The sequence below is a fragment of the Scyliorhinus canicula genome, chromosome 3 (assembly GCF_902713615.1).
Source record: "Scyliorhinus canicula chromosome 3, sScyCan1.1, whole genome shotgun sequence".
NCBI lineage: Eukaryota > Metazoa > Chordata > Chondrichthyes > Carcharhiniformes > Scyliorhinidae > Scyliorhinus > Scyliorhinus canicula.
This window is the reverse complement of record NC_052148.1, coordinates 149,653,548-149,681,496: the sequence shown is the minus strand read 5'-3', so window position 1 is coordinate 149,681,496 and position 27,949 is coordinate 149,653,548. Positions and strand designations below refer to the sequence as shown.

At 49.7% G+C, this 27,949-nt stretch overlaps 1 protein-coding gene across 4 annotated transcripts in view; it reads right to left on the bottom strand.

Annotated features, from left to right (window-relative positions):
- LOC119963019 (coiled-coil domain-containing protein 149-like) overlaps positions 1–27,949 on the bottom strand; it is a 164,414-nt gene that overhangs the window by 52,216 nt on the left and 84,249 nt on the right. For all 4 annotated transcript variants that reach the window (XM_038791475.1, XM_038791476.1, XM_038791477.1 and 1 more), the window contains exons 7-8: positions 11,494–11,566; positions 4,901–4,985 (exon numbers count right to left, since the gene is read on the bottom strand). In XM_038791475.1, the coding sequence (XP_038647403.1) occupies positions 4,901–4,985; positions 11,494–11,566 (158 nt within the window). The remainder of the gene's footprint in view (positions 1–4,900; positions 4,986–11,493; positions 11,567–27,949) is intronic.

Genomic DNA, 27,949 nt, shown 5'->3' with positions numbered 1-27,949 from the left:
GCCCGGCGCAAGCAACCATCGGTCGCCCAGACGGGACCCAGGTTCCTGGAGTTACCACTAGACCCGATGCAGTCATGGACCCAGGGACGATCGAAAGGGGTGACGGCCGGCTTGCAGCAGCTGCAGATGAAGGTGGAGGAGTCCACCCGCGTCCAGGAGCAGGGAGTGGTGCCGCTCATGCATGCCACCCAGCCCGACACCGCACAGGTGGTGTCCACGGTGGAGGCATTGGGGGCGACGGTGTCAGACATGGGGAGCAGTATGCAAGGCCTGGGGCTTTCCGTGCAGGTGGCGTCGGTGGCCCAGGACATGGCTGCCCTCTCGCCATGAGCCATGAGCCAGAGCCATCAGCAGATCGCAGAGGCGCTCAACACCATGGCCCAGTCTCAGCAGGCCATGGCCCAGTCTCTGCAGGCCATGGCCCAGTCTCAGCAGGCAGTGGCCCAGTCTCTGCAGGCAGTGGCCCAGTCTCAGCAGGCAGTGGCCCAGTCTCAGCAGTGCAGTGGTCCAGTCTCAGCAGGCAATGGCCCAGTCTCAGCAGGCCACGGGCCAGTCCCAGCAGGCCTTGGCCCAGTCTCAGCAGGCCATCGCTGAGGGCATCGGCGTCATTGCCCAGGTGCTGGCTGGTGTCGCCCAGACACAGACAGGGATGGCCAACTCCCTGAGCTCCATGGCTGGAAACTTGCAGACCCTTATTGATAGCAGGGCGGGCCTCCAGGACTGGCAGCGCCAGGTGCTGGGGGTGCGTCGAATGCTGGATCCGTTTGCACACCCGATCCATGGAGAGGCCCAGGGATCATTAGGCACCCCGAGCGAGGAGGAGGTGCTGGGGCCCGTTTCGGGTCCACCCGCAGAGGTGGTCCCGGAACACCTCAGATCCCGCCCCCCCCTTCCGTCCCGGATGCATCTGGTGGGCAACGGGCAGGACAGGCTGGCAACTCACCATCCCAGCTGCCCGAGCCGCGGCCTGGCCCATCCAGGCCGGGCCGCCCCAGGAAACAGCCGCCAAAGGGAACCCTAGTCACAGGGCAGGAATCACAGGAGTCCCCCTCCAGTTCTGCTGTACCGTCTGGGAAACCAGCTAGACGTAGTCAAAGGGCCTGTAATGCCAAAACATTAGACATTGAGTAAGTTCGCACGGGTGCAGGGCACAGACTAGTTATAGGGGCTAGGGCACGTGTATGAACTGTTTGTCATTAAAATCATTTTCACACCTACAGAAGCTGCCTCTGGGCTCTGTCCGATGCGTGTGGGGGTGTGGTGTGAGGTGTGTGCCAGTGGGTGTGTGATGGGTGATAGGACGCCGGCTTCAGATGAGTGTGCCACCCCCCCCCCCCACCCTCACCACCCACCCGGGCAGACGATGTGACCGTGTGTTGTAGTGTCAAGTCCGCATGCACGGACAGTCCAGGTGGAGGGTGGTACTGTGATGTACTCTAACGATGTGGAGCCGGAGCTCATCGCAGAGGGGTTGTCATCATCCTCCATGGCCTGCATTAGACACGCTTCCACCGGCGACCATGTGAGCCCTGCCCAGTGTGCCGCAGGTGGATGTGCAATGGAGGGGTGGTGTGCATGCGTGTGATGTGATGGTGGTTGGTGGTGGGTGAGTGGGGTGAGGGTGGTAGGCTGGTGCCATACTGTGCTGTGTGTGCCCATACCCGGCGATTCCCACAGCCATCTAGTCTGTGAACCGGGCTGCTATCAACCCGTCCCGTACCCGCTGGCCCAGCCGGTAACGGTGGGCAGCCTCCCGTCCATGTCCAGCCCGTCCGCCCTGTACATTGCCCCATCCTCCTCATCTGGGGAGGCCTGCCCTTCATCATGTTGCTCCTCCCCCTCCCCGTCCTCTGCCTCCAGCACATCCCCCCTCTGCTGGGCTATGTTGTTCAGGACGCAGCAGACCACAATGATGTGGCCAACCCTATCCGAAGGGTACTGGAGGGCCCCTCCAGAGTGGTCCAGGCACCTGAAGCCATCTTCAGCAGCCCAAAGCATCTCTCGACCACACCCATGGTCGCTGCATGGGCATCGCTGTAGCGGTTCTCCGCGTCAGTCTGTGGCCTCCGTAGAAGCATCATCAGCCACGACCGCAACGGGTAACCCCTGTCGCCCAGCAACCAGCCCCTCAGCCGGGGTGGCATCCATCGAACATTGCGGTGATGAATTAATGCGCCAATACGAATGACTCATGTACACTGCCCAGGAACCGGGTGCAGTCGTGCAGGATCCTCATGCGGGGTCGCAGACCACCTGAATATTCATGGAATAGGTTCGCTTCCTATTCATGAACACAGCCCTGCTATCCCCCGCCCTGTTATCTGCTGGTGGCCGCATGGCGACGTGCATCCCATTGATCGCCCCCTGGACCATGGGCTTCCAGGCCACGGCAGCGAAGCCCGCTGCCTGGGCATCCTGGCTGGCCCGGTCCACAGGGAACTGGATGTAGCGGTCCACGATAGCATACAGGGCGTCCGTCACTGCACGGATGCACCGGTGCACTTATGCCTACGAGATGCCAGACAGGTCCGCACTCGGCGACTGGAATGACCCCGTTGCGTAGACGTTCAGGGTCACCGTAACCTTGACGGCCACCGGGAAACAGTGCCACATGGTGCCGGATGCCACGTGGTGCCAGATGCGCCGTCAGGTGGCAGATATGGGCGACAGTTTCCCGGCTCATCCTGAGTCGCCTCCTGCATGCAGGTCCGTGAGGTCCTGGTATGACGTGCAGCGCCGGTACACGCGTTCGTCTTTCATAGCTTAATCCTGAAAAATTGGCGGAGAATTGCGTCTGATTTATAAGCAGTTAGCCCTCATTTAGAAAATTACAATATGAATTTAGTAACATTAAATATAGGCACATTTTCAGGTAAGTACTAAATGGTCATTCCATTGAATGGCTGTATCCTGGAGTATGTCTTGAAGCCCAATCTTATTTTATTTCTCTGCTCTCACATTATGCACTACCCACAGATCAATCAATGCAATCAATCTTCACTGGTATCTCTTAAATACAACTTATTACTATTATCTGCCTGCATGAAACAGCAAGAAATCTAATTTAAATGCAATTACTAGCACTGTAACATAATTCCCTCAAACCACGAAGGACAGAAACTCAAATTATTAGCGAGATGAGACTATGCCACTCAACAATCTCCAAGCCAATTAAAAAGCCATTCCACCTGCCCCCAATTACTGAACAACACAAACTCTTGGCAAAGTCGGATGGATCGACTTGGATTATGAAACACACCATTTCATACACAGTATTATAAAACAGTAGATTCAGTGTTACAACATCTGCAGCTCAAGAAATCCTGCAGGAGTGGGCAAGGGGGAGACAGGGGTGGAAGGTGAGGTGTGGCAGGGTGAAGGTGAAAGGTGGGGCAGGGGGCAGGAGGTTGAGGGGAGACGGATTTGAATTTCTCACAGCATTATTGGAACAGGTGTCTATACTGTATTCTTTTTGTTCTTCCCAATGATGTTAGTGGGAGCAGAGTTATGTAGCTTTATTGTGAAAGCCAACATCTGATCATGGTCGAAAAAAAGAGCTGTCATGTAGATTTCAATTATTTCAACATTTATGATCAGCAAGACTGGCAAATAAAACAGTAAGACTATGGAGAATTGGCAGTGTCGCGTGGCATGTTACAATCAAGGAACAATACATGAAGATGTTTTGAAATAACTAGATATTTCCAAATGTGAAGGAGTGCCAGGGATTCTACAAACTGTTTTGTGGAGTCAGGGGCCAGGATTCTGTCAGGCTGATGTCTGATCACAGGTTCAAGAACAGGCAGTGAACCCTGGTCAGTTCTGTGGAGGGAGGCACGATGGAATCAAGTGCTCTTCAGGCACTTAAGTGGCCTCTGTCAAGTCTTCCCTGCAACTGACATCCCCAGCAGTGAAGTCCAGATCACGGAGAGCTGCTGGCCAATAAGAGGCCAGTGAGAGTAGTGGCAACGTGGAGCACTGCACCCACCAGAGGTCCCAGACCAAAGGTGAGTGAAAATGGGACGGCGATCATGAGGTCAAGGTCATGAGAGGGCAAGGTCAGAGATAAGTATCGACAACATTTAAAAGGCATTTTGGACAGATACATGGATAGGAAAGGTTTAGAGGGGTATGGGCCAAATGCAGGCAAATGGGGTTAGTTTACATGGGCTTTTTAGTTGGCATGGACCAGTTTGGGCCAAAGAGCCTGTCTCCATGCCGCAGATTCTATGACAATGGCAGGGGTGTGAGTTTCAGCACCCCTCCACCCCCCCTTTCCAATGCCGGGTCTGAGTGCCTGATTACGAGAACCACCACATTGGTACTAGTCAAACACTACCACAAGAAGGTTTAATACAACATAAGAAAATAGAAAAACAAAATTGAACTATGTTTATTTTAGAAGTAACATGTCAAATGGGTTAGACTTTTAATATAAATGATTGTTACTTCCCAATTCATAATACTCAATTAGTCTCAGTCGAGTCTAATATGGTCTGGAAGCTAGCCTGATTTCCTGGTACTGATTCATTCAGTTATTGGTCTTGTAGCCTTACAGGGAAACCTTGTGGTGGGGATCTGTCCTGGTAAACCCTACCCAATTTCCTAAAAATTGATGAAATTACCTGGAACAGTAATGTTGTCAATGCTAAGGAGCATGGATTAGAACACGGAGCATTTGGCGAGTTTTACAATGTGCTGGATAGAGGGGTTCACCAAATCTCATTCAGTTGACATTAATGCATCATTTCTAACCTGCAGTCCAAATTTTGAAGTAGTGGTTTGACAGGATTGGTGGAAAACAGTTCAGGTACGTGGGCTAACAGTGGAATACACAATCTGTCAGGAAGGTGAAAAATGTGTTTCCTGAGCAAGCCTCACTGCAATGGGCCCATCTCACCTTGTTTAGCAGAAAGAACTCCTGTCAGTGCACTACTGTTGCTTCTTCCACTCGACTTTGGGTGCTTTTTCCGCTCAAGAGCATTCTAGGTGAAACAGAAGTTATGAAGTGATGAAGCAACGTCATTAAAAAAATTGAAGAAAACCAGTCTCCTCCAAACTCAACATGAGCATCACCCGACTCATCACACAATGAATAAAGTACAGGTGAGAAAGTAACCAATCAGCAATTCATTCTGATTGATAATATCACTCACTACAGTAAATCCTAAACACGCTTGGCTCATTAGAGTCACATAGGCAATCAGCAAAATATATTTCAAAATAACAGAGCAGTAAAATTTAATGAGATTTCCTACAGAGGAAAGACGCTTTTTTATATTTGAAGTCCAACGAAGAACAGTTACTAGATTACCACAAAGAAGGGAGATGGCCAAAGACCAATCTATTTCTTCCTCACAAGGGCAGAAAGAAAGCTGGACTAGAAAAAACTTAATTTCTTATATTATTACTACCTGTGAGTGCAACAACATTGGGTTTGATAAAAGGAGCACAGAACATAATAACAAAGTGATGCTGAATTTGTACATAATATTGGTTAGCCAACAGGCATTCAAATATATTTTTCCTTGAAAGCTCGAATGGCGGTAAGTAAAAACATAAATAAAAATAGATGTTTTGTTTTTTATAAATGAGGCACTTTATATTAAACAAGCAATGATTAACGTGCAGAAGACATAGGATTAGTTACAGTTACACTAACTTTTGAGGCACTTCTTTACAGACAGGATATTAAAGCCATTCAGACTGAACTATGTCTATTCAAAAGGATCAAAAATGAAAATTGCTTATTGTCACGAGTAGGCTTCAATGAAGTTACTGTGAAAAGCCCCTAGTCGCCACATTCCGGCGCCTGTCCGGGGAGGCTGGTACGGGAATTGAACTGTGCTGCTGGCCTGCCTTGGTCTGCTTTCAAAGCCAGCGATTTAGCCCAGTGTGCTAATGATGCCAAAGTCAAGAAATTACAATTATGAGAAGACATTTTGAGAGACAAAGTATTTCTACTCGAGCAGAAATGATGAGAAGATTTAATTAAGAATTTCTGAAGGGTCTGATCGAACTAAAAGGGAAAGACTTTTTCCTCCGGTTGAGGAATCAGTGAGATATCATCTGTGTTAAGTTGCCACTAAAAGAATGGCATGAAGGAATTTACTTAGAGAGTTGAATGAGCATGGGATGCTTAATGACATGGAATAGTTGAAGCAGAAAAAATGATAACTTTTAAAAGGAAAATGCTTAACTGGCGACATTGATATGATGGGCTGATTGATTACATGGGACGTGATCCAAACGGCCCGCTGTGCAGGAAAAACAGCGCGGTGCGGCATGGCCGATGAAAGCCGGGTGATCCCACAAACGGGGACCAGATGGAATGGCACTCGTAGGGGTCTACTGGGGATCAGAGGCCCCCAGCTGCATGCCCTTTTGGGCAGGGTGGTGCGCTAGCATGGCTGGTGCTACCTGAGCACCCTGCAGTGCCACCTGGGTGCCAGTGTGGCACCTAAGGTGCTCAGGTAACACTGCCAGCTGCACAGGCACTGCCAGGGTGGCACTGCCAAGATGTCAAGCTGGCATGTTTTGCACGCACAATCAGGCCAGGGTTGCCCGGCATGAGTCTTAGCGGGGGCCGGTCCCTCCCATAGTGCATTTGGGGGGAGGGGAAGGTGGGATTGTTTTGGAGGCCTTGGAGCTGGCATTCTGATCTCTTGCTACAATGGGAAGTTCCAGCGAGCGGAGTTCCCCACTGTACCAAACGGGGCTGTGTGCGGCTTCGGCCACGCATTCCCCGTTCAGGCCCCTTATAAAAATGAATCACGTTGAATAGCTTTGTGTTTCTCGGCACTGCGAGCACTAGGAAACATGCTGCTAAACGCTCTCGCTAGAGCACTTCGGGAGAATCGCGCCTTTTCTGTGCTCTCGCTTCTACATCTCTTGGGATGTCACTGGCGGGAGCCCTTGTAAAACTCTTAATCACCAAATGCAATAATAATAATCTTTATTAGTGTCACAAATAGGCTTACGTCAACACTGCAATTAAGTTACTGTGAAAATCCCCTCGTTACCACACTACGGCGCCTGTTCGGGTATACTGAGGGAGAATTCAGAACGTCCAATTCACCTAACAAGCACTTCTTTCAGGATGTGTGGGAGGAAACCGGAACACTCGGAGGAAACCCACGCAGACACAGGGGGAACGTGCAGACTCCGCACAGACAGTGACCTAAGCCGGAACACTGGCGCTGTGAAGCAACAGTGCTACCGTGTTGTTACTGCCTTTCAAGGAATCATTACAGAAAGCAGCTAAGGATTTGAGCTAAGAAAAATTAAGGGAGGATTTAAAAAACAAAATGGCCTATTTGCTTAATTGAATAAATGTCACTAGTGCTTTCTGTGAAATTGTGCCCTCTAAATATGACGGGATTACAGAATCTGAATTTTGCTATCAAAATTACAACTCTGGGCCAAAACACAAGTCCAAGTCCAGGCTTTTGAGAGAGGCTGAAGTTTTGTTAAAATTAAATTATTAAAAGACAAATCAATTGGTAAGTACAATAATGCCATTAAAAACATTTTGGATCATTTAGTTATGTCTAAATCCTTATTTTGGGCAAAAGGCACAAAACCTTTTACGGCTTAAGAATAAAATGGATAGCTACAGCTTGCAGATTTGTAATAATAGTAAGTTTAGTATCAAATTGAAAGAAAATTGTACAAGGCTGCAAAGAATAGTTGTAGGTCAGAAAAATGGTCAAACTTTAAGAACCAGCAAAGAATGCCTGAAAAAAATAAAGAGTGAAAAAGAAGAATATGAGAGAAAGCTAGCTAGTAATACAAAAGCAGATAGTAAGAGATTCTACAATCATTCAAATAGGAAAAGAGTAACTAAAGCTAGTGTTGGAGAGTGAATATGGGGAATGGATAATGGAAAATAAGGAAAAAGCAGAGGTGTTGAGTGGGTACTTTGTGTCTGTCTTCACTGCAGAAGACATAACAAGCTTCTCACGGATACTTGAAAATCAAGAGGTGAATGGGATGGGGTAACAATCACGATCATGAGGGAAAACGTGGTGTGGAAACTATTGGACTGAAAGGATGACAGTCCACAGGACTAGATGGCCTGCATCCTGAGGTCTCAAAAGAAGTGGCTGCAGAGATAGTGGTTCCATTAGTTGTAATCTTCCAAAATTCCCTAGATTCTGGAAAGGGTCCAGCGGATTGGAAAATAGCGAATGTAACACTTTTATTCAAGAAAGGAGGGGGGCAGAAAACAGGAACTGATAGGCTAGTTAGACTCACATTTGTCATAGAGAAAGTTCTAGAATCCATTACTAAGGAGACTAAAGCAGGATACTTAGAAAATAGTAACTTAATTGGGTAGAGATAAATTGAGCTTGTGAAAGGGAAATCGTGTTTATCTAATTTATTAGAGATTTTTGAAGTAAGCAAGGTGGATGAAAGGAAGTATGTAGATGTGGCGTCCTTGGATTTCCAGAAGGCATTTGATAAGGTGTCCCATCAAAGGTTACTACAGAAAATAGGATTACATGTAGTGATAACGTTTTGGCATGGATAAAGGATTGGTCAGCTAACAGGAAGCAGAGTAGGGAATAAATGCGACTTTTTTGGGTTTACAAGCTGTAAGTAGTGGAGTCCAACAGGAACTAGTGCCAGGACCTCAACTATTTACAATCTACATCACTGATTTTGATGAAGGGACTGAATATATGGTCGCTAAATATGCTAATTATGCCAAGATATGTAGGAAAGTAAGTTGTTAAGAGGTAGACTATTTACAAAGGGAGATAGGCTAAGTGAGTAGGCAAAATATTGGCAGATGGAATATTATGTGGGTAAATGTGAACTTGTCCACTGTGACAGGAAGAATAGAAAATCAGCATATTATTCAAACAGAGAGAAATTGCAGAACTCAATGATCAGAGTATCTGGTACATGAATCACAAAAGGTTAGTACGCAGGATTGGAAGGCAAAATGGAATATTGATATTTATTGCAAGGGAAATTGAATATAAAAGGAGGGAAATTTTACTGGTGTAGCCATCTGGGATGGCCACTTTTAGTATATAAAATGGACACTCGCAGAGCCTATAGGGAAATATGGACAATGCTAAGCAACAAGCAGGCACAGAGCCTGAATATATATTTGGAAGGCAGTCTGCAGACGGAACCGGAACTCTGGGTCGATTTACATATTGATGGCCCATCCCCGGGAAACAAAGAACGAGTGCTAAGGTAGCCGATACTGTTCCGGTCAGTCCGGCACAAGAAGACACAAACAAAGCAAGGCCAACGGCCACTTACTTCATGCCCAGCCAGCAAGGGGCCTGCCCCTTTATTGGCTTAGATCGATGGCAGTGATCGAGAAGCTGCCCAATTAATTGGGACCAAATTTAAGGCCTGCCTAAAAGCACGCGAAGCCCCTCCACGTATAAGAAGGAACCCCTGCCAAAGGTTCAGCCTCTTGGGTTCGGCTCGCAAGCGGAGAGACCATCCACCAGCACCACCAGAAGCAAGTAAGTTCAAGTTCAATGCTCGCTACCAGACAGACGACCTTAGCTGTACTCCTGTTACCTCTTCAAACCCAACAGCCTCAGATCCGAACGGCCATTATTCCTCTGACCTAGTAAGAAGTCTTACAACACCAGGTTAAAGTCCAACAGGTTTGTTTCAAACACGAGCTTTCGGAGCACTGCTCCTTCCTCAGGTGAATGGAGAGGTATGTTCCAGAAACATTTATATAGACAAAGTCAGAGATGCTGGACAATGCTTGGAATGCGAACATTTGCAGGTAATCAAATAATTACAGATCCAGAGATAGGGGGTGATCCCAGGTTAAAGACGTGTGAATTTTCTCAAGCCAGGACAGTTGGTAGGATTTTGCAAGTCCAAGTCAGATGGTGGGGGGTGAATGTAATGCGACATAAATCCAAGATCCCGGTTGAGGCCGCACTCATGCGTGCGGAACTTAACTATAGGTTTTTGCTCGGCAATTCTGCGTTGTCGCGTGTCCTGAAGACCGTCTTGGAGAACGCTTACCCGGAGATCAGAGGCTGAATGCCCTTGACTGCTGAAGTGTTCCCCGACTGGAAGGGAACATTCCTGCCTGGTGATTGTTGCACGGTGCCCGTTCATTCGTTGTCGCAGTGCCTGCATGGTCTCGCCAATGTACCACGCTTCGGGACATCCTTTCCTGCAGCGTATGAGGTAGACTACATTGTTCGAGTCGCATGAGTATGTGCCGCGTACCTGGTGGGTGGTGTTTCCACGTAAATGTTTCTGGAACATACCTCTCCATTCACCTGAGGAAGGAGCAGTGCTCCGAAAGCTCGTGTTTGAAACAAACCTGTTGGACTTTAACCTGGTGTTGTAAGACTTCTTACTGTGCTCACCCCAGTCCAACGCCGGCATCTCCACATCATCCTCTGACCTAAGTGGGCACCCGAAGTAAATATAGGTGTTAGTGATAGATATAGTTTAGCCTGTAGTGTTATTGAGCATGGGTAGATCATACTGTGTGTAAATAAAGTAGTATTGACTTTGAACTAACTAACTGGTGTTTTGGCTTTTTGATCAGTATTCGGGTTGAACCTTGTGGCGGTATCGAGAGATACCTGGCTACTCTGAAAGCATACTCATAATTAGGATTATGAAAGGCGACCTTATTAACTGCCATTTTTAAAGGAAGTAAACATAGCAACACTGGAGATATAGAGGGCCATGGTGAGACCGCATCTGGAATATTGTGTAGTTTTGGTCTCCTTATATGAAAAAATATAAAAAGCAGTTCAGAGAAGGTTCACTTGATTCATTCCAGGTATGAGGGGCTTACCTTATGAACAAAGATTTGACAGATTGGGCCTATAGCCATTAGAGTTTAGAAGAATGACGAATGATCTTATTGAAACATAGACGATCCTGAGGGGATTTGACAGGGTAGATACTGGGAGGGTATTCCTCTTGTGAGAGAGATTAAGACCTGGGGACTCGGTTTAAGAATAAGAGCCCTATCATTCAAGATGGAGATGAGAAGAAATTGTTTCTCTCAGAGGGTCATTAGTCTGTGGAATTATATTCCCAGAAAGCAGTGGAGGCTGGGGCCATTAAATTTCTTCAAGGGAGAATTACACAGATTTTTGTTAGGCAAGGGAATCAAGAGTTATGGAGTACAGATGATAAAGTGGAGTTGAAACACAACTAAATCAGCCATGATCTTATTAAATGGCAGAATAGGCTCGAAGGGCTGAATGGCCTACACCAACTCTTAAGCCCTATGTTCCTATATATAACAATGGTAACTGAAATTCATTTTCCTTCCAAGTGCCGATGATTATAATGGACACTTGATAGTCATAAATCTTAGCAAATATGCATGAGGTGCATTCCACACTGAAGGACTTACAACACCGAAGCTGAGTTTAAAATTTGAGCCAATTACAATACATATTGATTATTGTTTTCTGCTGATGAAATGTGAGTCTTAACTCTGGCATGTTAGCATGTTACATCAAACAATACCTTATATTTAGAAATGTTATTTTTAAGGATGTTGATTTCTTCCTGAATCTGCTTCAAATGTTCATGCAGATACCTGGAAAATAGAAGACGACAAAGAAATAGCATGTAACGTTGCTCCTATTCTCGAAGGTCAAAGCAGACTGGCTAATTTTCAAAACTAGACTGAAGATACTTGAAGGCTGACTTTCCGGGTTTAGGCCATCAACAGGGAGCCTTTATTGGAGGCCATAGACAGGGCATGCGTATCCTCTTCAATCACATGTAAACTCATCCCTCATCAAAATCAATGGTTGTATTCAAGCTCATTTATTTACCTGCACTGCCATTTAGAAGGTTGATTTTGTATGGCAAAATCAGCAATAGTTTTTATTTGCCTATTGCTATATCTTCATTACCGGCTGCTGGAGTCCTAGCCTGACCTGCAAACAAGATTTATCAAATAGCCAAGTCTGCAGACAAGATTGATCAGCCCAACATCCAGCAGGCACAGACTGTCAAAAAAGATTTACTTTACATAACAACCGGAAATCTCAAAGCATTTCACAGGCCAAGTGTCCTTCCCCTGTAACCCTGTACATTCTTCCTTATCAGGTAATAATCCAATTCCCACTAAAATGCCTCACTGATTCCATCTCCTCCACACTCTCCGGCAGTGCATTCTGCATCATAGCCCCTCGCTCCCTAATGTCACCATTTCTTCTTTTGCTTTAAATCTGTGCCCTCTAGTTCTCAATTTTTCCACCACTGGGTTGTCCAGACCTTACATTATTTTGAATACCATACCTCCATCAAACCTCCTCTCAACCTTCTCTTGTCCAAAAAGAACAGTCCCAACTTCTCCAATTTATGTGACTGCAGGTCTTCATCCCTAGAACCACTCTCATGAATCATTTCCGCACCCTCTCTGATGACGACACACACTTCCTAAAGTCTGGTACCCAGAACTGGACACATTATTCTAGTTGAGTCTGAACCAGTGTTTTATGCAGGTTTATTATAGCCTCCTTCTTCTTACATTCTATGCCCCTTTGATAACGGCCAGGATGCCGTATGCTTCATTAATCATACTCTCATCGTGTCCTGCCACCTTCAATTGTTTATGTACACAATCTGGTCTCTCTGCCCTACATCCATTCTAGAATGATACCCTTCATTTCATATTGCCTCTCTTCATTCTTCATACCAAAACATTTTTGCATTAAATTTAATCTGCTACGTATCGATCCATTCCACCCACTTTTCTATGTCTTTTTGAAGTTCAACATTCCTCAGAGTTAACAGTACTTACAACTTTTGTGCCATCTAGAAATGTTGAAATTGTGTCCTGTACACAAGATCTGGGTCTTTGTCAAGGGCATGATCGAACGACTTCATCGCGCCGGACTCAGTGATGCGACAAGGCCATTAAATCTCGCAAGATTTGCGATGCTCGGGACGCCTCGCAAAATCTAAGGCGATCTTGCAAGACATCACGATCTGGATCTCGCCCTCACTGGCGGGATCCAGATTTGTATATTTAAGTGAGCAGTTAGGCTATCCCAGGCCATCGGAGACCCTCAGGTGGTCGGGTTCTGGGCCGAGGGTACCCCGCTTCCGGAATCTACCTGGCTCACAATGCCTAGCGAGATCTAATGCGATTTCGAAACATTGCAATGTGAATCCCGGCCATTGTGGGCGGGATCGTTTTTTGGCACATCTGCATATTAGAGCGAGACAGCTAGTCTCATTCTAATGTGCAGTTTTCCTAGGCACCTGAGGCATTGGGATCTATCCTCTTCACCTCGGAGACCTTGGGCAAACGCTGTTCAGTACTGGTCTACACAAACGAAGACCAGATGAAATAGCACTTGTGGGCGTCACCCTGGGGATTGGAGGTTCCCAGGTGGTTGCCCTTTGGGCAGGGTGGTACCCTGGTACCACCTGGGCACCATGGCAGTATCCATATGGCACTGCAATGGTACCTGCCAAGGTGCTAGGCTGACATTTTCCACACAAAGGCAATTAGGTCAGAGGTGCAGAGGGGTCCCAGGGACCCCCTTATAGTGAGTTGGGGCTTGGGGGGGGGGGGGGTCGAGGGTCGTGTCAGGGGCTCCAGAGATTGAGATGGCATTTTAAAATAGCGTCCCAATTTCTTTTATACTGAGGAGTTCTGGCAAGCAGAGCTTCTTAGTGCAGAAAACGGACCTCTGTGCAGCCTCAGCCATGCATCCCCATTGTGGCTCCCTATCTAACCCGAGTGACCTTTGATATGTGTCTCAGCGCTGCGAGAGCCAGGAAACACGTGGCTAAATGCGCTCGCTATGGGACTTTGTTCCCATTTAGTTAAATTCCACACAATACTTTATCTGTAAATAAATAAATATAGGCCAAGACATGGCATAGTATTGTATGTGTCTGGACCCAAGTATGTTGGAGTTTGTGTGCAGAGAGACTTACTAAATGAATATATCTAAAATGGATGGCTCCAGCTCAAATCCCTCCAAATCAACTGACTATGCTTGTTGTCAGTCCAACACATAAAAGAGAAGGAAGAATATCTGGATAATTTGCTCCAGACCTCAGTTATATCTTGTAAAGGGATGCAGGTTCAGAATGGTGTTGGTATGACCAATAGTGTACTCAGTAAAGGGAACCCAAGTGAGATAGAACATGGAACATAGGACATACAGTGCAGAAGGAGGCCATTCGGCCCATAAAGTCTGCACCAATCCATTTAAGTCCTCACTTCCACCCTATCCGCGTAACCCAATGACCCCTCCTAACCTTTTTGGTCACTAATTGGGCAATTTATCATGGCCAATCCACCTAACCTGCACGTCTTTGGACTGTGGGCGGAAACCGGAGCACCCGGAGGAAACCCACGCAGACACAGGGAGAATGTGCAGACTCCACACAGACAGTGAGCCAGCCGGGAATCGAACCTGGGACACTGGCGCTGTGAAGCCAAGGTGCTAGCCAGTTGTGCTACCGTGCTGCCAACTAATGAGGACTTTCAGAACCTTCCTATGCACTGTGGCAGTTTGGATTGGATTGGATTTGTTTATTGTCACGTGTACCAAGGTACAGTGAAAAGTATTTTTCTGCAATCAGCTCAACAGATCATTCAGTACATTGGAAGAAAGGGAATTGAACAGAATTCAAGAAAGTACATGAGAATACATAATAGGGCTACACAATATATACAATGTAACTACATAAGCATTGGCATCGGATGAAGCAGACAGGGTGTAGTATTAATGAGGACAGTCCATAAAAGGGTCGTTTAGGAGTCTGGTGACAGTGGGGAAGAAGCTGTTTTTGAGTCTGTTCGTCCGTGTTCTCAGACTTCTGAATCTCCTGCCCGATGGAAGAAGTTGGAAAAGTGAGTAAGCCGGGTGGGAGGGATCCTTGATTATGCTGCCTGCTTTCCCCCGGCAGCGGGAGGTGTAGATGGAATCGATGGATGGGAGGCAGGTTCGTGTGATGGACTGGGCGGTATTCACGACTCTCTGAAGTTCCTTGCGTTCCTGGGCCGAGCAGTTGCCATACCAGGCTGTGATGCAGCCCGAGAGGATGCTCTCTATAGTGCATCTGTAAAAGTTGGTAAGGGTTAATGTGGACATGCCAAATTTCCTTAGTTTCCTGAGGAAGTAAAGGCGCTGTTGTGCTTTCTTGGTGATAGCGTCGACATGAGTGGACCAGGATAGATTTTTGGTGATGTGCACCCCTAGGAATTTGAAGCTGCTCACCATCTCTACCTCAGCTCCATTGATGCTGACAGGGGTGTGTACAGTACTATGCTTCCTGAAGTCGATGACCAGCTCTTTAGTTTTGCTGGCATTAAGGGAGAGATTGTTGTCATTGCACCACTCCACTAGGTTCTCTATCTCCCTCCTGTATTCAGACTCGTCGTTGTTCGAGATCCGGCCCACTATGGTCGTATCGTCAGCAAACTTGTAGATGGAGTTGGAACCAAGTTTTGCCATGCAGTCGTGTGTGTACAGGGAGTAGAGTAGGGGGCTAAGTACGCAGCCTTGCGGGGCACCGGTGTTGAGGACTATTGTGGAGGAGGTGTTGGTGTTCATTCTTACTGACTGTGGTCTGTTGGTCAGAAAGTCAAGGATCCAGTTGCAGAGTGGAGAGCCAAGTCCTAAGTTTTGGAGCTTTGATATGAGCTTGGCTGGGATTATGGTGTTGAAGGCGGAGCTGTAGTCAATAAATAGCAGTCTGATGTAGGAGTCCTTGTTTTCGAGATGCTCTAGGGATGAGTGTAAGGCCAGGGAAATGGCATCTGATGTGGACCGGTTGCGACGGTATGCGAATTGAAGTGGGTCAAGGCATTCCGGGAGTATGGAGGTGATGCGCTTCATGATCAGCCTCTCAAAGCACTTCATTACAACTGACGTCAGGGCCACCGGGCGGTAGTCATTGAGGCACGTTGCCTGGTTCTTCTTTGGTACCGGTATGATGGTGGTCTTCTTGAAGCAGGTGGGGACCTCGGAGTGGAGTAGGGATAGGTTAAAGATGTCTGTGAAAACCTCTGCCAGCTGGTCCGCGCAGGTTCTGAGTGCACGACCAGGGATCCCGTCCGGGCCCATCGCCTTCCGTGGGTTCACTTTCAGGAAGGCCGATCTGACTTCGGAAACTGTGATGGTGGGTATGGGTGAATTATGGGTTGCTGGGGCACTCGATAGCGGGGTGTTGGTTACCTGCTCAAACCGAGCATAGAATGCGTTAAGTTCATCGGGGAGGGGTGCACTGCTGCCAGAGATACTGCTCGGCTTCGCTTTGTAGCCCGTTATGTTGCTTAGTCCTTGCCACAACCGCCGAGAGTCTGTCTGTGACTCTAGCTTAGTTTGATATTCTCTCTTGGCATCTCGGATGGCTTTGCGGAGGTCGTACCTGGATTTCTTGTATAGGACAGGGTCGTCTGCCTTGAACGCTTCAGCTCTGTCCTTCAGTAGGGAGTCAATCTCGCGGTTGAGCCATGGTTTCCGGTTGGGGAACATACGTACTGCTTTCTTTGGCACGCAGTCGTCCACACATTTGCTGATGAAGTCTGTGACGGTGGTGACATACTCATTTAAGTTAGTCGCTGAGTTCTTAAATATGGACCAGTCCACTGTCTCCAAGCAGTCACGTAAGAGCTCTTCTGTCTCCTCAGACCAGCACTGCACAACCTTCTTAGCTGGATTCTCCCGCTTGAGTTTCTGCTTGTAAGCCGTTTGTAAGGATTCAACAATTAGGGGAACAGACAGCACTTTTTATGAGTAGGAACAAAAGTTTCACAAGGTACATTGCCTATCTGGTTCCAGATTGAGTGAAATCTCAAACCTGCTTTAAAGGATAATGGAGAGGGATGGGGAGGGGCCCATCACTGTGGTCCATGGTGGGATCAACAACATAGGAATAAGTAAATAATAATCCTATTCCAGACTACCAGGAGCTAGGAAATAAACATAAAACCAAAATTTCAAGGGTTATAATATCTAGATCTCCTGCCTAAGATTCATTTTCCATTTTGCATGTAATTTCTTAGTCCCCTCCTCTTTCAGCTTTAGTAAAGGTTGGTAAAAGGATGGAATGTCTTCTGAAGTTTCCCAAAGAGGTTTTGGAATTTTTGTTCCCAACTGTTCTTTAAATCTAACTTCCACACTATTTGCTACTCACAATACTGATATATTCCCTGAAGCTGCACATGATTCCTGATTTCCAAAAAATAGTGAAAGTAGCACTGTTCCACTTGTACCAGAACCAAACCTGTTTTAACCATTTGGGTGTAAACCACACCCATTTCAGATAATCTGCGTTCGGTGTGAACAGCTTCTGTTATTTAAGGATGACATTTATGCTCTTATAAAACATCACTCCCTGACTGAGATATTCAAGTGGGAATGAAGCTGTCAAAAGGAAGTCAAAAGAAAAATGAGTTTTATTGTGAGATGTGACCTTTCAAAACAGAAAGAAATAAATGAATTTGAAAATGAGGTTTAAAAATAGTACACTCGCTTTTTTTCCCTGAGCAGATGCAGAGTGAGAAATTAAATAGGAGAATGTTTGGGAAATGAAAGCCTTTCTGACAAATGGTATGATAGAATGGTTAAAGCATAGAGGAGGCCATTAGCTTTAAGGATCTGTGCAGACTTTCTGGAAGAGCAAATTGGCTAGTCTTACACCCACACCTTTCCCTGTGCTTCTGCAGTTTGGTTTCTCCTCAGATAATGTTCCAATTGAAAGCCATGATTGTGTCTGCTTCCATCAGTGCAATTCAGACCTAACCAGAAGAATGGTTGTCCTTGGTGTTGAGCCAATCACCTTAAATGAATTCAGTCTGATTCTTGACCATTCTGCAGAAGGTAGCAGTTCCTCCCATTAAAAAAAAACAACCTGCTGCCAGGTGGGATTTGAACCCATGTCCTCAACGAATCAGCCTGGGTCTCTGGATTACTCATCCAGTGACATTACCACTAACTACAGTCATCTTTGGCTGATGGTTGGGATATAAGGAAAGGCATAGGCAGAGAGGGATGGATGCAGCTGCAAAATAATTTGCTGTGAGGTGTGATGTGCATATGAGGGTGCAATTGAATGTGCTATTGTACTTGCCCTTTCTGCTCTGATTAGGCAATTAAACTGCTTCCAGAGCTGAATCTAGCATGGCACCACATTTCTGCTCTTAACCCATGGTGCACAATCAATGGACACGAAACATAGGTGAAGTCTGAACGAAAGGCTTTAATTAGCAAGAAGTGAGCCCGGCAGCAAACGTACAGGAAACTGGCTGGCTGCTGGAGAACACGGGTTCTTATACCCCGCCTCGTAGGCGGAGCTACCTTCCTCTCAGCCAATAGGGATAAGAGGCACATGATACCTGGGCCAATGGGCAGCGAGTCCTCTGCACCAATGGCAGCTCACACTCCCAGGTACCGTAATACCCCTAGTCATACTACCACATTCACCCCTTTTTGAGAAAGGAACTGGGGGGGGGGGGGGAGATGTGCGTGCGGGGAATGCGGACATGGAGAGGTGGGGGGGGGGGGGTGTCCCGTGTGAGTATATAAGTGACTGGTAGTATGACTAGAGATGTTGGATCGTACCTTTTCACTGGTGGCTGCCCATTGGCCCGCAACTATTTACAGGGTTGAGTCAAGACACAGTAACTATGTACATTTTGGAGAACGGAAAGATAAAATTGAGAACAAGTAAAAACAAGAGTCCATCAACAGTTCACATGGATTCGATCAGCCGATCGGGTGCCTTGGACGTCCTGTGCGACCTGTGGAGCTGTGCTGGCGACGTTGGGGTGGTGGTCGTCCGTGACTCCGGGAGCGATGATCCTGTTCTTGCGGCTGCGTCCGTACTCCTAGTCGGAGCTACCGGGGGCCAGGCCGGGGGAGAGTCGTCCTGTCCACTAGGCAACGCGTGTAAAGGTGTCGGTGGGACCTGGCGCCTGCCGGGGGCAGTTGGGGCTGGGGGGGATTGGGGGGGGGGGCCTGCCGCCGGGGGGGGGATCCGGTGGGTGCCAGGTCCCGTAGGGAGACCGTGTCCTGCCGGCCGTCGGGATACTCCACATACGCGTACTGTGGGTTCGCGTGGAGCAGCTGGACCCTCTCGACCAACGGGTCCGACTTGTGCACCCGCACCTGTTTCTGGAGCAGGATGGGCCCCCGTAGCCAGCCAGGTCGAGAGCGGGGTCCCTGAGGAAGACTTCCTGGGAAAAACAAGAAGGCGTTCGTGAGGCGTTTGGTTACTGAATGTACAGAGAAGTGACCGGATTGAATGAAGGACGTCTGGGAGGACCTCTTGGCAGTGGGAGACTGGGAGATTTCTGGACCGAAGGGCCAGCAGGACGGTCTTCCAGACTGTACCATTCTCCCTCTCGACCTGTCCGTTACCCCGGGGGTTGTAACTGGTCGTCCTGCTGGAGGCGATGCCCCTGCTGAGCAGGAATTGATGCAGCACGTCACTCATAAAGGAAGACACCCTATCGCTATGAATGTAAGCGGGGAATCCGAACAGGGAGAAAATGGTGTGTAGGGCTTTGATGATGGTGGTTGTGGTCATGTCGGGGCAGGGGATGGCGAACGGGAAACGGAGTACTCGTCAATCACGTTGAGGAAGTACGTGTTGCGGTTGGTAGAGGGGTGGGACCTTTGAAGTCCATGCTGAGACGTTCAAAGGGGCAGGAAGCCTTTATCAGATGCGCTTGTTTGGGGCGGTAGAAGTGCGGTTTGCACTCCGAGCAGATGTGATAGTCCCTAGTTACTGTCCTGACCTCCTCGATGGAGTAGGGCAGGTTGCGGGTCTTTATAAAGTGGAAGAAGCGGGTGATCCCCGGGTGGCAGAGGTCCGCGTGGAGGGTTCAAAGGCGGTCCACTTGTGCGTTGGCACAGTTGCCGCGGGACAGGGCATCGGGAGGCTCGTTCAGCTTCCCAGAACGATACAAGATGTCATAGTTGTAGGTGGACAGTTAGATCCTCCACCGCAAGATCTTGTCATTCTTTATCTTGCCCCTCTGTGCGTTGTCGAACATGAAGGCCACTGACCGTTGGTCTGTGAGGAAGGTGAACCTCCTGCTGGCCAGATAGTGCCTCCAATGTCGCACAGCTTCTACTACGGCCTGTGCTTCCTTCTCGACCAAATAGTGGCAGATTTCAGAAGCGTGGAGGGTACGGGGGAAGAAGGCCACGGGTCTGTCCGCTTGGTTGAGGGTGGCCGCCAGAGCTACATCGGACACGTCGCTCTCGACCTGGAACGGGAGGGACTCATCGATAGCTCGCATTGTGGCCTTTGCAATATCTGCTTTGATGCAGCTAAAGGCCTGGCGGGCCTCTGTCAACAGGGGGAACGTGGCTGATTGGATGAGGGGATGGGCTTTGTCTGCGTAATTGGGGACCCACTGGGTGTAATATGAAAAAAAGCCCAGACAGCGCTTGAGGGCTTTGGGGGAGTGGGGAGAGGGAGCTCCATCAGGGGGTGCATGCGTTCCGGGTTGGGGCCTATCACTCCGTTACGCACTACGTAGCCGAGGATGGCTAGACGGTCGGTGCTAAACTCGCATTTGTCCTTGTTGTAGGTCAGGTTCAGGAGTTTTGTGGTTCGAAGGAATTTTCGGAGGTTGGTGTCGTGGTCCTGCTGGTCGTGGCCGCAGATGGTGATGTTATCGAGATACAGGAAGGTGGCCCGTAACCAGTATTAGTCGACCATTCAGTCCATCTCTCATTGGAAGACCGAGATCCTGTTTGTGACACCGAAGGGAACCCTTAAAAAATGGTAGAGCCGCCCATCCGCTTCGAACGCAGTGTACTTTCGGTCACTCGCGCGGATGGGGAGCCGATGGTAGGCGGACTTGTGGTCCACCATGTAGAAGACCTTGTACTGCGCGATCCTGTTGATCAGGTCGGAGATACGTGGGAGAGGGTACGCGTCCAGTTGCATAAACCTGTTGATGGTCTGACTGTAGTCTATGACCATCCTATTTTTCTCCCCAGTCTTTACCACCAGCACTTGTGCTCGCCAGGGGCTGTTGCTAGCCTCAATGACCCCTTCCTTCAGAAGCCGCTGGACCTCGGACCTGATGAAGGTCCGGTCCTGGGCACTGTACCGTCTGCTCCTGGTGGCGATGGGTTTGCAATCCGGGTGAGGTTTGCAAACAAGGACGGGGGATCGACCTTGAGGGACGCGAGGCTGCAGACAGTGAGGGGGGGGCATAGGGCCGCCGAATTTGAATGTTAAGCTCTGGAGGTTACACTGGAAGTCTAACCCCAGGAGTGCTGCTGCGCAGAGGTGAGGGAGGACGAATAGCCTGTAGTTTTTAAACTCCCTCCCCTGGACCGTGAGGTCCGCTATGCAGCACCCCGTGATCTGTACCGAGTGAGAACCGGAGGCCAGAGCGATTTTTTGCTTAACCGGGTAGACAGGTCGAGCGCAGCGTCTTACCGTGGCGGGGTGGACAAAACTCTCTGTGCTCCCGGAGTCCAGCAGGCAGCTTGTCTCGTGGCCGTTGAGCAGAATCTTCGTGGTCGCGGTGGAGAGGGTGCGAGGCCGCGACTGGTCCAATGTGACTGAGGCGAGTCGTGGCAGATATTCAGAGTCGTCATCAGGCAGGGAGTAGTCACCCGCGGGGTCCTTGGTGCCGATCTAAGATAGCGCCGCCCGTCGGAAGCACATGGTGGTGGGGGGGGGGGGTGGACAAAATGGCAGCAACCGTTCCCCGCATGTGGAGTCAGGGGTCCAAAATGGCGGCACTCAGGGGTCGCACATGGCGTCGGGGGCGTAAAATGGCGGCACCCGGGGATCGCACGTGGCGGTAGGGGGTGGGGGCAGCGAGGTCCGCGGGCCGCACGGGGCCCCCGACGAGAGCAGGGAGTCCTGCGGTCGCTGCTTGGGACCACAGCGACCACTTTAGACTGGCAAACGGCCACAAAGTGGCCCTTCTTCCCGCAGCCTTTGCAGTATGTGGAACGGGCCGGGCAGCGCTGACGGGGGTGCTTTGCGCAGGCCTGGGGGGGAGGTCCGTGTCCGTGGGGGTGAGAGAGGTCGAGTTCCACGCTGCTCAGGGGGCCGCCGCACGGTCGGGGCGTACGCGCGAGCGTTAAGGTTCGCAACGTCTAGGGAGGAGGCGAGGGCCTGTGCCTCCGTGAGGCTTAAAGTTTCTCTCTCCAACAGTCTTTGGCGGATCTGCGAGGACCGCATACCTGCAACGAAGGCGTCTCGGATCAGAAGTTCGGTATGCTCAGCAGCAGACACCTGTGGGCAGCCACAGTTCCTCCCCAGCACAAGGAGGGCACGGTAAAATTCGTCCAGGGCTCACCAGGTATCTGCTGCCTCGTGGCTAGTAAGTGCCGAGCGTAGACTTGGTTCACCGGCCGTATGAAATGTCCTTTGAGTAAGTCCATAGCCGCGTCGTAGTCTTTCATGTCCTCTATGAGCGTGTACACGGCGGTGCCGACGCACGAGTGGAGGATGTGCAATTACTGCCCCCTCGTCGGGACATTTTCCGCTGTGCTCAGGTAACTATTGAAGCAACCCAGCCAGTGCTTAAATGCGACTGTTGCATTTGCTGCGTGGGGGCTGAGTTGAAGAAACTCCGGCTTGGTGCGAAGCTCCATCCTTTAAAATCTTGCTAATTAAATTGATGCACAATCAATGGACACGAAACGTAGGTGAAGTCCGAACGAAAGGCTTTAATTAGCAAGAAGTGAGCCCGGCAGCAGACGTACAGGAAAATGGCTGGCTGCCGGAGAACACAGGTTCTTATACCCCGCCTCATAGGCGGAACTACCATCCTCTCAGCCAATAGGGATAAGAGGCACACGATACCTGGGCCAATGGGCAGCGAGTCCTCTGCACCAATGGCAGCTCACACTCCCAGGTACCGTAATACCCCTAGTCATACTACCACAACCTATTCATCAATATTCAGACCTGGCTCCTTGCACTGACAGTTTACCAACTGTCGACAGGGAAGTGTATCTCCCTTACTCCACAGCATTAGGTCTAAGGAAGGATCGGTGAACAGCATTTGTATTCTCCCTCCTGGCATTCACTAAAGCCCTTGCTTTTGCCAGTCAGACAGCCCACACTGCTGCTGCCCATGCAGAGGTGCTGCCATCCAAAGCCTTCTGGGACCAGAGCTGCCTTGAGCTCATCCTCCAAGGCCATCTACAGACTTGCCACATTGGAAATCTAACAATTCAGCTGCCTTCACTCTTCCCCCACCTGTATAACAGTTCAATTGTCATCTTTGCAGTTCCTCTAAATAGTTCAACTGAAATAGAGTTGTGCGAGTCACTAATTGGTCGGGAAACTCAGAAGTCAGATGTAAATGCAATGCTCGATTAAAAACCGCTAACAAACACCTTTCAGATATTTAAATAGCGGATACTGGAACATTCAGATACCCACGCAAAAGCAGATTCTCCTACTTTGAATGGATCAAAACATTAAAATTCCATCCCTTGGGCTTCTTGTGCAGGATCATAAAATCATTCTGTTACTACAGAAAACTTCTATAGGGAATTCTAATTTGGCAAGTCCGCAAGAATTTATCCTTAACCATCTTTTGTGTTTCTTGGCTCATTCAGATTTGTTAACTTTGTGAGAAGTTGCCCAATTTTAAATTTCAAATCTAACTGTTTCTGATAGAGTGAATCAGGGGCATCTGAGTTACAGTTCTCTGACCCATGGGCATCTGTCTCTTGAAATCGATTTATACTCATTTCTTTCTTGCTAGTTTGCATGGTTTGAATTTCACTGGCCAAAATCAGAACACTGATGGACATACGCAAATGATTGGGCACTCAGGCTTAAGTTCTGAACATTCTATTGTAGGCTCCCAAGCAGGCTGTGAAGATGAAAGGTTTTGTTATTTCTGCAGTGCATCAAAAAGAATCGTCGATGAGGAAATATGTGATAGGGAGTGCATTCAACAGTGGGAAAGACATCTTCCTCATGAATGAATCAATTCTATCTGCCAGTTCCCCATGGAATATTCAATTCACACAATGCATGTAGTTCTTTTTTATAATAGAAATTATTATAGAATATGCTCTGATCAGTTCAGGTGACCTGTCACTCACTTGCTTCCTCAAGTAGCTGCCATCTGAAAAATGTGCCTAAAGTCACTAGGTTCCTGGTTCAACTCTCACTCCAGAGTTTGAGCACAGAGATTAAAGCTGACGCTCCAGTTCACTACTGAGGGAGTACCATCTTTCAGATGCAACATTAAAACGAGGCTCTACATGCCCGCTTGTGCAAATGTAAAAGATCCAATGGCACTATTTCGAAGCGGAGCAGGGGAGTTATTACTGGTCAATATTTATCCCTCCATCAACAGATTATCCAATAATTATCATCTTGCGTTTCTGGGAGTTTATTGTGGGTAAATTAACTGTATTACAACAGTGGCATTTCAAAACAAAGTACTTCACTGGCTGTAAAGTGCTTTGAGACATCCGATGGTTGTGAAAAGTGCTATAAAAATGCAATATTTTATTTATTTCCTCTTTCTCCATGGAGCTATCTTGATTAAGGTGGCAGAATCAATCTAGGGTTTTTGCTAGTCAGATATTTGTTAAGCAAGACTAGTTTTTTTTTAAAATAATTTTTATTGGAATTTTTGAAAAATATATATCAACAAAACAATAAAACAATAATAATAATAATAATAAACACCCCCCGGCACCCGTAACAACGCATATAACAAACCCCCCCACTCCTCCAACCCCAATAAACAACAGAATAAATTAACAATAAGCAAATTAACTTAAACACTATCCCCCTAAACCTCCCTCCCTCCCTCTCCCCCCTCCCTCCCCTCCCTCCCTCTCCCCCCTCCCTCCCCTCCCTCCCTCTCCCCCCCCCTCCCTCCCTCCCTCTCCCCTCTCTCCCCCTCCCTCTCCCCCCCTTTCCCCCCTCTCTCCGCCCTCTCTCCGCCCCCCCTCTATCTCTCCCCTCTCTCCCCCCCTCTCTCCACCCCACCCCCCTCTCTCCCCCCTCTCTCTCCCCCACCCCCCCTCTCTCTCCCCCACCCCCCCCCTCTCCCCCACCCCCCCTCTCTCTCCCCCCTCTCTCCCCCACCCCCCCTCTCTCTCCCCCCCTCTCTCTCCCCCCCCTCTCTCTCCCCCCCTCTCTCTTCCCCCCTTTCTCTCTCCCCCCTCTCTCTTCCCCCCTCCTCTCTCTCCCCCCCTCCTCTCTCTCCCCCCCCTCCTCTCTCTCCCCCCCTCTCCCCCCTCTCCCCCCCCTCTCCCCACCCCCCTCTCCCCACCCCCCTCTCCCCCCCTCTCTTCTCCCCACCCCTCTCTTCTCCCCCCCTCTCCCCCCCCCCCTCTCCCCCCCCTCTCTCCCCCCCCTCTTTCCCCCCCTCTTTCCCCCCCCCTCTTCCCCCCCCCTCTTTTCCCCCCCCCTCTTTCCCCCCCCCCTCTTTTCCCCCCCTCTTTCCCCCCCCCTCCTCTTTCCCCCCCCCCTCTCCTCCCCCCCCTCTCCTCCCCCCCCTCCCTCTCTTTCCCCCCCCCCCCTCTCCTCCCCCCCCTCCCTCTCTTTCCCCCCCCCCCCCCTCTCTCTCTCTTCCCCCCCCCGGGTTGCTGCTGCTGCTGACCTAGTACCTTATCGTTGAGCCAGAAAGTCGAGGAAAGGCTGCCACCTCCTAAAGAACCATTGTACCGACCCCCTCAGGGCGAACATAACCCTCTCCAACTTAATAAATCCCGCCATGTCATTAATCCAGGTCTCCACACTCAGAGGTCTCGCATCTTTCCACTGCAGCAAGATCCTACGCCGGGCTACTAGGGACGCAAAGGCCAAGACATCGGCCTCTTTCGCCTCCTGCACTCCCGGCTCCACCCCAACCCCAAATATCGCGAGTCCCCAACCTGGCTTGACCCTGGATCCCACCACCCTCGACACCGTCCCCGCCACCTCCTTTCAGAACTCCTCCAGTGCCGGGCATGCCCAGAACATATGGGCATGGTTCGCTGGACTCCCCGAGCACCTGACACACCTGTCTTCGCCCCCAAAGAACCTACTCATCCTCGTCCCAGTCATGTGGGCCCGGTGCAGCACCTTGAACTGGATGAGACTAAGCCTCGCACATGAAGAGGAGGAGTTCATCCTCTCCAGGTTGTCTGCCCATGTCCCCTCCTCAATCTGCTCCCCCAGCTCCACCTCCCACTTAGGCTTCAGCTCCTCTACTGACGCCTCCCCCACCTCCTGCATTACCTGGTAGATGTCAGACACCTTCCCATCCCCGACCCACAACCCCAAAAGCACCCTATCCCTTACCCCCCGCGGGGGCAGCAAAGGGAACCCCTCCACCTGTTGCCTAGCAAACGCCTTGACCTGAAGGTACCTGAACATATTCCCCGGGGGGGAGCTCAAACTTCTCCTCCAGTTCACCAAGGCTCGCGAACCTCCCGTCAATAAACAGGTCTCCCAACTTCCTAATGCCCGCCCTGTGCCACCCCAGGAACCAGCCATCCATGTTCCCTGGGACAAACCGGTGGTTCCCCTGCAGCGGGGCCTCCACCGAGCCCCCCACTTCCCCCCTGTGTCGCCTCCACTGCCCCCAAAGTTTGAGGGTGGCCGCCACCACTGGGCTCGTGGTGTACCTCGTTGGAGGGAGTGGCAACGGAGCCATTACCAGTGCCTTCAGGCTCGTGCCTCCGCAGGACGCCATCTCCGTCCTTTTCCATGCTGCCCTCTCCCCCTCCATTGCCCACTTGCGTACCATCGAGACATTAGCCGCCCAATAGCACCCAGAGAGGTTGGGCAGCGCCAGCCCCCCTCTATCCCTGCCCCGCTCCAAAAAGACCCTCCTTACCCTCGGAGTCCCGTGCGTCCAAACAAATCCCAGAATGCTGCTGTTCACCCTCCTAAAAAAGGCCCTCGGAACGAAAATGGGGAGGCACTGAAACAAAAACAAAAATCTCGGGAGCACTGTCATTTTAACAGACTGTACTCTACCCGCCAACGACAACGGCAGCATGTCCCACCTTTTAAATTCCTCCTCCATCTGCTCCACCAAACTAGTAAAATTGAGCTTGTGCAGAGTCCCCCAGCTCCTAGCCACCTGAACCCCCAGGTACCTAAAACTCCTCACTGCCTTCTTTAGCGGGAGCCTACCAATCCCCTCCTCCTGATCTCCCGGGTGTACGACAAACAGCTCACTCTTGCCCAGGTTCAATTTATATCCCAAGAAACTCCCGAACTCAGCAAGAATCTCCATCACCTCCGGCATTCCCCCCACCGGGTCTGCTACATACAACAGCAAGTCGTCCGCAAACAGCGACACTCGGTGCTTCTCCTCACCTCGCACCAAACCCCTCCACCTCCTCGACTCCCTGAGAGCCATGGCAAGAGGCTCTATTGCCAGCGCAAAAAGTAAGGGGGACAGGGGACACCCCTGCCTCGTCCCACGGTGGAGCCTGAAGTACTTGGACCTCCTCCTATTTGTCGCTACACTCGCTATCGGGGCCTCGTACAGCAACCTCACCCATTTAATAAACCCCACCCCAAACCCGAACCTCTCCAACACCTCCCACAAGTACCCCCACTCAACCCTGTCAAAGGCCTTCTCCGCATCCAGTGCCACCACAATCTCCGCCTCTCCTTCTGCTGCCGGCATCATTATCACATTTAGCAGCCTTCGCACGTTAGTGTTCAGCTGCCTCCCCTTCACAAAACCTGTCTGATCTTCATATATCACCCCCGGCACACAGTCCTCTATTCTAGTGGCCAAGATCTTCGCCAGCAACTTGGCGTCTACATTCAGCAGTGAAATCGGCCTGTATGAACCGCACTGCAAGGGGTCCTTATCACGCTTCAGGATCAGGGAGATTAGTGCCCGAGACATCGTCGTGGGCAGAACACCCACCTCCCATGCCTCGTTAAAGGTCCTGACCAACAGGGGGTCCAGCAGGTCCGCATATTTCTTATAAAATTTAACCGGGAACCCACCCGGTCCTGGCGCCTTCCCCGA